The 11,500-nt window shown below is 47.0% G+C and overlaps 1 protein-coding gene across 3 annotated transcripts in view; it reads right to left on the bottom strand.

Annotated features, from left to right (window-relative positions):
- Positions 1–766: 766 nt before the first annotated feature.
- SLAMF1 (signaling lymphocytic activation molecule family member 1) overlaps positions 767–11,500 on the bottom strand; it is a 36,186-nt gene continuing 25,452 nt past the window's right edge. For 2 of the 3 annotated variants that reach the window (XM_043567797.1, XM_043567795.1), the window contains 2 exons: positions 4,619–4,711; positions 767–3,261 (listed from right to left, as the gene is read on the bottom strand). In XM_043567797.1, coding sequence (XP_043423732.1) covers positions 3,199–3,261; positions 4,619–4,711 — 156 coding nt within the window. In that variant the 3' untranslated portion in view covers positions 767–3,198. The remainder of the gene's footprint in view (positions 3,262–4,618; positions 4,712–11,500) is intronic. The other variant, XM_043567796.1, reaches the window with a different exon arrangement.

Genomic DNA, 11,500 nt, shown 5'->3' with positions numbered 1-11,500 from the left:
TGTGCTCCTCTACCTATCATGATGCTGCGATTGTCTGTGTCCTTTGTATCTCCCCCTAGATGACAAGTTCTAACACTTAGTAGGAACTTAATAACTCTATTGAATGAGGGAAGCGTTGAATAAAATTAGGAGTCTTCTGTGACAGAAACTAATTGCGGCGAACCTTGACTAGCGCTGGCCGTCAGTTCACAATGGGCTTCCTTATCTCTAACGTAAGGGGTCAACTCTCCCTCCAGCCCGCAAGTGTTGGGAACTGATGAGGATTCGGCCACAGCTTCAGCGAATCTGTGACTCAGTCCTGATCCTTTAGACCAGAAGCGGTGTGGGGGATGCTGGTGTGGGGTGGACTGTATTGCTACGTCTCCCCCTTGTGGCTGTTGTGGGGAACTCATCACAAAATCCTTTCTGGTTCTAAGGAGGTGGTTCTGTGGATCTGAACCCAGATTTCGTTTGAGTTTGAGATAGGGTCTGGGCATCAGTATATATTTTTAAAGCTCCCCAGGGAACTCGAATATTTATTTCACCTTGGGAACATGAGCAGGTGTGAGCCCACGCAGCTCTCGTCTCTGTGGGAGGGTGGCTCCTACCTTGAGCTAAAACCCTTGCCCACACCCTAGGAAAGGGACAGCTTCCCACCTCATCAAACCAAATGAGACACCCTCAGCGCTTCATAGTTTTAGAGACACAAGTCTGTGGAACGTGTCTTGCCATACTGCTACGTTATGAATCCTTCAGGTGACACAAGACAAAAGTGCAGGTTCCTTGATGGATTGTCTGAATTTTATTCATTTCCAGGAGGTAGAAACAACAACTCAGGAAGAGACGTAACTTACTGTCATCGTGGTCCTTCAGCCCCCATATGCACCCTTTACCAGCACATCGGCTCGAGTGGCCAGAGTGAGTGTCCTGGACAGGCTGGGACCACACCGGCCCGTTATTGTAGAGCACCACCAGTCCCTTAAGCCCGAGAATGGTCTGTTCCTCTTGAGTTCTCCAGAATTCAGATACGCTCAGTCAAAAGAAGACATGAGAGAAGAAACACGGGGAAACTGGACTTTTTTCATCTTTAGGCCTGAGGAAAAGGAACGCTCCAGCCCAGCAACAGTGCCTTTCGGGGAAGGGTGTGAGCTGAGGGCTCTCTGCTTTCTGGCTTGAACGCGGAGCCTGGACGGTGCAGAACAGGACGTCAAATGTCATTCGAGGGTCGGCCTGAAAGTCCGCACGGCACAGCCATCCTCCTCAGTGAGGTCTTGAGCCCAGGTCTGGGAATTTTGAGGGGATAGTCTCTTCTTCCCCACTTTGTTTCCTTCCTTCCACCGGCTGGGGTTTGGCCACGGGAAAAACCCAGGTGTTGGGAACCGATCTGCTAGAACAGTGTGAGTCGTAGTAAAGGACCGAGTGCTCATAACCTCAGAGTTTACAAATCCCTGATAGTAGCTCCCTTGGTTTTGGAGAATAGACAGCCAACGAGCCTCAGTGTATACCAGGGTGGTGTAGCGAACTTTTTTTTTTTCTTTCTCTGCCTTCCCAGAATTGAATCCCACTGCTTGTGTTTGCAGAATTCCTAACTCCTAAGAGGGAGAGCCCACCAAGCACTACGAAAATGGAACGTTCCAGATACTCAATTCCCAGTCTCCCTTGGAGGTAGGACATGGGCGTGTGACCTAGAACTGGCCACTCAGGCCCCAACTCTGAACTAGACACAAGAAAGGAAGAGACAAGGAGGAGGTCACCTTGGTGCAGACGGGGCACCGGCCGTTATTGGGTTGCTGAGTCCAACTGAGGCAGGGGAGGGGGTGGCGGAGTCGGGGTCTAGTTCCATCAGGACGAGAGCAGTGCCCCTGGCACTCAGCGTCCTTGAGCTGAACAGTCGGTGACCCCCGTTATATGGTTGTGAGATCGCTGGTGATTGATTTCCTAACCCACGTTCACTAAGGTCATAGAAGAACCCATCAGAAAAAAAGAGCTTAAACTGAAGAAGGCCTGTCTGAGAGCAAGAAGAGGAAGAAAATAGGACTTTACTGAAAGAGACACTTTCTGTCTCTGGCCTGCAATTGAAGTCAGGAAGCGTGGAATTACTTGTAGCTGTTGGGTCACAATATGTTCATTTCCCACTTCGGGATAAATGTTGCGTGAGGAGGGGTGGGGCACGGGTGCCTGGTAAGGACCCTGTGGGTATAAAATGGCTTCAGAACGTGGCGAGAGGGTCTCTGCTGAGGCTCGACACTGCTGTTCAATGGAGCCAACAGAGAAATAGGGATTCAAAAATCATTTGGAGAAGTGAAAGATCAGCCTGGGGCCACTTCTGATAATTCTGAATTCCTCCGTGACGGTGTCATCGCAAACTCTCGCCACGTTTCTTTAAACCTAATGCCATCTGCATGGGACATTTTTTCAGAGTTCTTAAATACTTAAATATCACATATATAAGTATATATATATATATGTTCTATAATATTATACTTAAATACCCTGTAGTTTTTTGAGACTCTTGGGTGATTTTCCTTCCATTATTCAAAGCTCAGAGACTTCACAGTCTTGCTGTTGGTTTATTGACCCTTCAGCTTCTGGGTTTTGCAAATAAAGTACTGACTCTATTAGCTTCTTTCATAGAATAATCCCAGAGTGTTCTACCTATAATAAGGAGTTCACCCTTCACTGCCCGTCCAGAGGGGGAAAGTGAGGCACAGGGCCCTGATCGGGGCTGCGTGGGGAGCGGGGTCGGCTCCCAGGACCAGGCATGGGCACGTGAGCTGTCCCAGGCTTCGTGGCTGGTGGGCAGCTGCCTGGGAGGCACTGGGGGCCCCAGCTTCCCGCCTTTGGCTCTTATCGTCCGGTCCGGGCAAGGGGCAAGACTCCTGGAGGACGGAGCTCACGGGACCCACGTGACTCATTCCGTCTGCTACACCACAGAGCTGGAAAACTGCACCAAGTAGGTCTCTGTTCCAGGCCTGAGCCCCGAGGGGCAGGCTGAGCGCTTGGAAAGCCTCGGCCCCTTGTCCATCCCCCGGGTGGCTGTGGAAGAAGCGTCACCAGGGCGTCGATCTGAGAAGAAGGCAGATGTGCACAGTGTCGCGGGGAGCTTGGGACCTGGGGCCACGCGCGGTGCTTATCCGGGCCCCTCCACGTTGCTGCGGAAAGTCCCTTCACTGAGTCTCTGGGGTCAGCTCTCCGGCAGTGTCACGCTGGCGTAGACTGTCATGGACTTTGGTTCCTGAGGGCAAAACAGAAGTCTGTGGGTTCAGGCACTGGCTTCACAGGCTGCAAACGGAAACCGTGCTGCTTAGTAAAAAGAGAGGGTCTCAGGTATCAGGTGGTGGGGGGACCTGCCGGGGACGGACGGCCCTCGGGTCCCCCACTGCCAGCATCCCCTCCGCCCCGGGGCTCCAGCTCCCTCCCGGGTGTGCGCACACAATCAACAATCACCACTGGGAAGACCAGGAGAGATGCCCCCCTTTGCTCTGTGTCCTGCCCCTGCCTTGTAAGGAAAGCCATTGGCTCTGCTCTAGGTTGGACGGGGGTCACGGTTTGGAGAAGCCAAGATGTTCTGATTTACTGAGGTTTAGAAAGGGTTAATGAGACCCAAAGCGAGAAGGGAAGATGGCAGCCCACAGGAAGGGAGAGGAGACAAGGACTTGGGGCAAAGACATCTTCTAGGTCAAGTGCACTCAAGAGGTAGAGAAAGAAAGACAAGAATGGAAGAATTCGGTGGGGGGGGGGGGTTGCTGTAAAATGTGAAATATAACAGACTGCTTCGGTGACGAAAACTTCTTTAAAAATCTGTATTCTTTCTTAAAACTTTTTAAAGCCAGATTCTTGTGTTCACTTTCCCCATTGGATAGGATAGCGTCCTCAGAATAGAGTCCCGGTGCAGACGGGGCATCTTCCCCGGCATTTCCGGGTGTCTGTCCGGCTGTGGGAGCTTTGGGGCAGGGGGCGAATGGAAGCATTTCTGTGGCCTTTTGATCCTCAATTGTCTCAGAAAATGCTTTATTTAATGTAGAGCCCCACTAGAGCCAAGATTCCAGCCCAGAATTTCTGTCCATTTAGGAAAAGGCATAGTTCCCATCAAGCCAGTTTAATCCATGGTCATTTTGCAGCGGGGGGAGCCGGCGAGGCTCAGTCTGGGCCACACGCCACAGGGTCCTCTGGGCTCACGCCAGGCAGAGTGTCACTCTGAGACCTTCTGGTGAGATGGCACTGGATGGAGCCCCCCCCCCCCCCCACCGTGATTCTGTTCTGCAGCCGGACTCCTGGATGCAAGATGCAAATCCCAAATGTCAAAGTGCTCTGGGACCACCTGGGGAGGTTGCTGTTTAATGTAGAGATGCCTGGTTACTCAGCGTGGACATTCTGATTGACCCTGTAGAAAGCCCCAGGAAAATGAATTTTTAGCAAATACATGTACGCCGATGCCGATGGGGTTCTTGGACAACCCTCAGGGAAACACTAGGGAACAGAGAGAGCTGTGTCCCCAGGTGAGCATCCAGGAGGGGTCTCCTGGAAGTCCCGCAGCCACAGAGGCTCCTGGTGACCCACGAGCCAGGGTCTGCCTTCTCCGCTTCAGGAGACGGCCTCTTCCCTCCCTGCAGAGAGGAGGCCCAGACCGGTTCCTCACCTGGACAGGCTCTGGGACAGGTTCTGTGGCAGCGACATAAATGGTGGTGCAGGGGTCCTGAGCTGATGGGGCATCAGGTTTCTTCTGAATGGACTAGAAGAGAAGCAAAGAAAGCAAGAAATCAGCCAGGCAGTGGATTCCACCAGATCCGCCCCATGGAGAAGCCCAAGGTCCAGAAGCTTGGAGCTAGAAAGCCCCTCAAAGTCCATTGGCCCAGCCACTTCCCTGGTGGAAAGGTCCCTCCAAATTCCCTGGAATTCAATCTCAGAGTCCATTGGCCCAGCCACCTTCCCTGGTGGAAAGGTCCCTCTAAATTCCCTGGAATTCAATCTCAGAGTCCATTGGCCCAGCCACCTTCCCTGGTGGAAAGGTCCCTCCAAATTCCCTGGAATTCAATCTCAGAGTCCATTGGCCCAGCCACCTTCCCTGGTGGAAAGGTCCCTCCAAATTCCCTGGAATTCAGCTCTCGGGGCTTTGCTTGGATGCCCCAGGCGACACTGCGGAGCTCACAGTCTGGTGAGGCAGCCCACGTCACCATGAGCTCCTCCCAGATGTCTTAAAAGTCTTCCTCATGGTGAACTGGCATCGCCGTGGCTCCCACCAGGGCAGCTGGAGGGAACGGGGTCTTCATAAGATCTGTCTCGCTCCTGTCACCGACAGCACACAGAGCTCATCCCTTCCCACACTGCTGTTCGTACTATTCCTTCCTCTGACACGGTTTCCCGAGACTTCTCTTTCCCGTCCAAGTACTGAACTTAACAATAGGCACACATATCCAGAGGTGTCAGTTTACGAACTTTTCCGCAGATGCCACATCGGGCTCAAATCCACTCTGTTAAATCTCGTAGCGACACATCACCGATGGGGACGCTAAGGCTCAGAAAGACTTAACACTTTCCTACGTGCACGTGCATGAAGTATCGAAGCCAGGAGTCCCACCGACTTAGAGGCACGGGGGAGAAGTTAAGAAGTTTGGGAAAGGAGAGGGGCTGCCTGGGTGGCTCAGTTGGTTGAGCGTCCGACATCAGCTCAGATCATGACGTCATGGTTCGTGTGTTTGAGCCTCGCGTCAAGCTTGCTGCTGTCAGCACAGAGCCCATTTCAGACCTTTTTTTTAAAATTTTTTTTTAATGTTATTCAGTTTTCAGAGACAGAGAGAAAGGGTGAGCGGGGGAGGGGCAGAGAGACAGGGAAACACAGAATCCGAAGCGGGCTCCAGGCTCCGAGCTATCGGCACAGAGCCCGACGCGGGGCTCGAACTCATGAACTGTGAGATCATGACCTGAGCTGAAGTCGGACGCTTAACTGACTGAGCCACCCAGCCGCCCCCAGATCTTCTGTTCCCCTCTGTCTGCCCCTCCCCCTCTCGCACTGTCACTCTCAAAAATAAATAAAACATTTAAAAATTAAAAAAAAAAAAGTTTGGGAAAAGAGAAAGGTATAAAGGAAACCATCTATAGTCTTACCACTTTGACACAACATGGCTATTAGCACGTTGCTAGATTTCCCTTCAGGATTTTAAGCTGGATTTACGGAATTATTTTAAACATAGTTGTAATGACTTAGTGCATTTTGGTATCTTGGTGTCTTCAGTTAGGGCATGAGGCCAGGAAGCATGATCTACAAGAAACTCCAGGGGTGTTATTCTCACATAGCCTTTGTGAGCAGTGTCCCCATGAGCTGTGCAAGGTAGCAGTCCTGGTAAGACCTAGGGAGTTCCCTGGCGGACAGTAGACGTGTGTTAGATAATTTTCCCCGGTACCCTGGTCTTTATCATGGGAACATACCGCCATTGCAAATAAGAACAAGGCAAATGTTCATATTTCCTCATTGTCCACATAATTAGTCTTTATATGATATCATACAGGCATTGGAAATATGAACAAAGAAAATTGTAAACACGTAGGGAAGTGTAAATACATGTTGATGCGTAAAACAATATGTCTCCTATGTTTAAAACGTACATGAAATTGCATAATGGCCAAGGGGCACCTGGGTGGCTCCATCGGTTGAGCGCCCAGCTCTTGTGTTTGGCTCAGGTCACGGTCTCACAGGTTTGTGGGTTCGAACCCTGCATTGGGCTCAGCGCTAATAGTGCAGGATTCTCTCTTCTCTCCCCTCTCTCTGCCCCTCCCCCACTCACCCCGTCTCTCTCTCTCTCTCTCTCTCTCTGAAAAGAAATAAACTTAAAAAAAAAATCAAAAAAGGCACATAAATCAGAAGGGGAACTTCAAACGAAGATGAAGTCTTGTCCAGGAAGAGAATAAATGTTAGACTTTGGTGAGTCAAGGATGTATTTTATCATTTCTAGGGTAGCAACTAAAGAACAGAAAAAAAAAATTGCTTCATTACTAAAAGGGGAGGAGAACGGAATAATAAAAATATAATTTAAAAGAACCCTTCCTCAAAGGAACTCCTGGCTCAGAGAGCTTCACCCGGGAGCCCTGTGGAAAATTTAAGGGGAACGATAATATTTATCCTGCCCAAAGGAAATACACCATGTGGTGGGTTGAACTGTGACCCCCACCCCCCACCAAAAAAGTCAGGTCCATCCAGAATCTCTAAATGTGACCTTATTTGGCATAGGGTCCTTGCAGAGGTAATTAAAGTAAGGATTTCAAACTCAGGTCAAGCTGGATTACTGGATTACGCTCCTCACTGGATTTAGGACCATCCTCTGAAGAGACAGGGACGGAGAAAACCCAGAGACACAGAGAGGGAGGCAGAAATTAGAGTTCTGTAGCTACAAGCCAACCAGTGCCAAAGATGCCCAGGGTCACCAGAAGCTAGAAGAGGAAAAGCAAGTTTCAGAGGGAGCATGGCCCTGTCAGCACCTTCAACTTGGACTTCTGGCCTCCACAACTGGAGAATAGCTTTTTCTGGTTTAAGCCACCAAGTCCGTAGACATTTCTTACAGCGACACTAGGAAACTAACATGCAGCTCCCGCTCATAATCTTGGTGTCAAAACCTCCCCAGGCAGTTACAAGAAAGGAAAATTGCAGGCCAATTCCCCTCGGAAACCTAAACAGGACAACGACAGCACCCTCTTAAGAAAATATTAACGAAATAAAACCCAGAAGTATTTTATTTTTTTAACTTTTTTTTTTAACATTTTTATTTTTATTTTTGAGACAGAGAGAGACACAGCATGAATGGGGGAGGGGCAGAGAGAGGGGGAGACACAGAATCAGAAGCAGGCTCCAGGCTCTGAACCATCAGCCCAGAGCCCGACGCGGGGCTCGAACCTGCAGACCGCAAGATCGTGACCCGAGCCGAAGTCGGACGCTTAACCGACTGAGCCACCCAGGCGCCCCAAACCCAGAAGTATTTTAAAAGGAGCAGACTACATTGCTTCTATTCCGGGACTGCAAAAGTGGGATAGTCTTTACAAATCAGTGTGGCTCATGAGATAAATAGAGCGACCCTACAACCCGGCAACTGCACTAGTAGGTATTTATCCAAAGGCTACAAAAATGCTGATTTGAAGGGGCACATGCCCCCCAATGTTTATGGCAGCGCTATCAACAATAACCAAATTTTGTAAAGAGCCCAAATGTCCCTTGACTGATGAGTGGAGAAAGAAGACGTGATATATATATATATATATATATATATATATCCACAATGGAATATTACTTGGTGATCAAAAAGAATGAAATCTTGCCATTTTGCAACAACATGGATGGAACTAGAATGTATTATGTTAAGTGAAATAAGTCAGTCAGAGAAAGACAAATATCATATGATTTCAGTCATATGTGGAATTTAAGAAATGAAACAGAAGAACGTTGGGGAAGGCAAGGAAAACTAAGATAAAAACAGAAAGAGAGGCAAACCATAAGAGATTCTTAAATACAGAGAACAAACTGAGGGGTGCTGGCAGGGTGTTGGGTGGGGGGATGGGCTAGATGGAGGATGGGCGTTAAAAGAGGGCACTTGCTGGGGTGAGCACTGGGTGTTGTATGTAAGTGACGAATCACTAACTTCTGCTCCTGAAACTATTATTAGATTATATGTTAACTAACTTGGATTTAAATAAAATTTTAAAAATAAAATAAAATAATTAAAAACACTTAAGAAATAAAAATTTATGGGGCCCCTGGGTGGCGCAGTCGGTTAAGCGTCGACTTCAGCCAGGTCACAATCTCGCGGTCTGTTGAGTTCGAGCCCCGCGTCAGGCTCTGGGCTGATGGCTCAGAGCCTGGAGCCTGTTTCCGATTCTGTGTCTCCCTCTCTCTCTGCCCCTCGCCCGTTCATGCTCTGTCTCTCTCTGTCCCAAAAATAAATAAACGTTGAAAAAAAAAATTAAAAAAAAAAAAAGAAATAAAAATTTAAAAATCCATAAGATCATATCAATAGATGCAGAATGTTGATAAAATTCAACATCGATTCCTTAGCAAACCAGCAGTAGAAGAAAACATTCTCAATTAGATAGGACAGCAGCTATAAGAACCTTCGGCAAAAACCACATTTAATGGTCAGATATTGAAAGTGTCCCTTGTGAGTTTGGGACCATCCAAGGACCCTTCTGTTAACCCTTCCATTCCATACTGGACAAGGCACCTCAGCCGGTAAAAACAAGAAGGAAGAGAAGTTACGTGATTTGAAAATGAAATAAACTGTATTTTTTTTTTTTTTTACAGATGGTACAGTTGTGTACAGAGGAAACCCAAGTCATCTAGAGACAAATGACTAGAATTTTAAGTAAGTTTAGCAATGCTGCAAATATAAGGTTAAAATACAAAAATGAATTGTATTTCTATGTACCAATAATAGACAGAAACTAAAGATTTTTAAAAAGATGACAATATTCAAAATATCAACTGTTCCAACGCCAAGTAATAAACTATGATGGAAAAGTCCTCTTACAAAACCTACAACGCTCCATTTAGAGAAATTAAAAAAGATTGACACAATGGAAAAGATATATTATTTTGTGAATGGAAAGATTCAATGCTATAAACACGTATGGTCTCCTCAAGTGATCAGTGCAGTTCTGATTAAAATTCCAGCAGGATTTCTAGGTGGAACTTGACAAACTGAATCTAAAGTATCTATGAAAATGCCGAGGACCCAAAATGGCCAAGAACCTCTTGAGGGAGAACAAGAACAAGGGAGAAGACATTTTACCAGGTATCAAACTTAGAATGAATCTGTAATGACCGGTCTATAAAGACAGCATGGTCCAGGCACAGGCACAAATGAACAAGCCAATGGAGCAAAAAGAGAATTAAAAAAAAAAAAAAATTGATCCTCACTATGTGGAGCCTTGATTTGTGATGAAGGTAGCACTGCAGGGGAGGGGGGGGGGCAGTGGTGGGATGGGGACAAGGCCAATCTTTTCAAAACGTGGTTGATAGGATATGCATTTGGAGAAAAATGAAACCTGACCCATTTCACTCCATACTTCAAAACTCATTTTCAGGTCCATAACAGATAGAATGTGAAAGGTGAGCCGTAGGGTCTTTAGAATGACAGAGAATATCTTCCTTACCCGGGAGGAGAGAAAAAGATTTCTCCAACGGGACACAAAGCTCCATCTATGAAGGAAGAGGCTACTGAATTGTTCTATGCTAAAGTTAACAACTTTTCTTTATCAGAAGGTATCACCGAGCAATTGCAAAGGCAAGCCACAGAATGGGTGAAGGTATCTGCTAACATGTAACTGCCAAAAAGCTAAAAATATTTAAAGAACTTACACTAATCCATTCTAAAAAGCCTGAAGTTCAAAGGAAAATGGGTAAGAGATTTAACAGGCACTTCAAGAAAGAGGGTATTAATATGGCCAATAAACATAAGAAGTGTTGCTCAGCTTCCTTAATAATTAGAGAAATTTAAAATAAAGCTATAAAAAGACACATCCAACGACCAAAATTTAAAAGGCCAGGGGCGCCTGGGTGGCTCGGCCAGTTAAGCGTTTGACTTCGGCTCCGGTCGTGATCTCACAGTTCGTGAGTTCGAGCCCCACACCGGGTTCTGGGCTGACAGTTCAGAGCCTGGAGCCTGCTTCGGCTTCTGTGTCTCCCTCTCTCTCTGCCCCTCCCCTGCTCGTGCTCTGTGACTCTCTCTCTCAAAAATGAATAAACATGAAAACAATTTTTTTGAAGGCCAATAACACCCAGTTTTGATTAGAAGGCAGAGCTGGCCTAAAAGAAAATTGGTGCACTCACTTTGAAAAAAAAGTTTGGCCTTATGCAGCCAATTTGAGGATATGCGTCCCCTATGATTCAGCAATTCTACTTCTAGGTGCATACCAAACACAAATATCTGCACGCATCTACCAAGAGACACACATAGGAATGTTCATGGTTGGAATTTTTATAATAGTCTCAAACTGGAAATAACCCAAATGTCCATCAATCGTCAACTAGTTAAACTCTAGTGTATCCGTAGGCTGATATTCTATAAATGAAGCGATGAAAACGAACGTATTACATACCAAGCACAAAGACATACGAATCTCGTGAAAGTAATACCGAGCAAAAAACCCAAAAAGCCCAGAACAAAACCAAAACCAGGCCCAAGAGGAAAAATACGGCAGGACTCCATTTTTATAAAGTTAAAGGAAGAGAGAGAGAGCTAAAGTATATTTTTAGAAGTCAGGATAGCGGTATGTTTGGCGAGGGGAGGGAGACTAGAGACGAGGGGGTGGGCACTAGGAGGTCTTGTGGGCGTTGCTGGCAATGTTCTGTTCCCTGATCTGGGTGGAAGTTATTATGGGATTACAGCACTCGATACTGAAAGACGTAATTTCTCCTCAAATGGATGTGTAGATTCAATGCAATCCTAATGGGTTTTTCCCCCCTTTTGTGATACTTGAGAAGCTGATTCTGAAATAGACGTGTCAGTACAAAGGGTCGGGAAGAATCAAAAAATTGTTG

The sequence above is a fragment of the Prionailurus bengalensis genome, chromosome E4, assembly GCF_016509475.1.
Source record: "Prionailurus bengalensis isolate Pbe53 chromosome E4, Fcat_Pben_1.1_paternal_pri, whole genome shotgun sequence".
In the NCBI taxonomy this organism is placed as follows: Eukaryota; Metazoa; Chordata; class Mammalia; order Carnivora; family Felidae; genus Prionailurus; species Prionailurus bengalensis.
The sequence above is the reverse complement of the archived record's forward strand: the minus strand, read 5'-3'. Positions and strand labels throughout refer to the sequence as shown.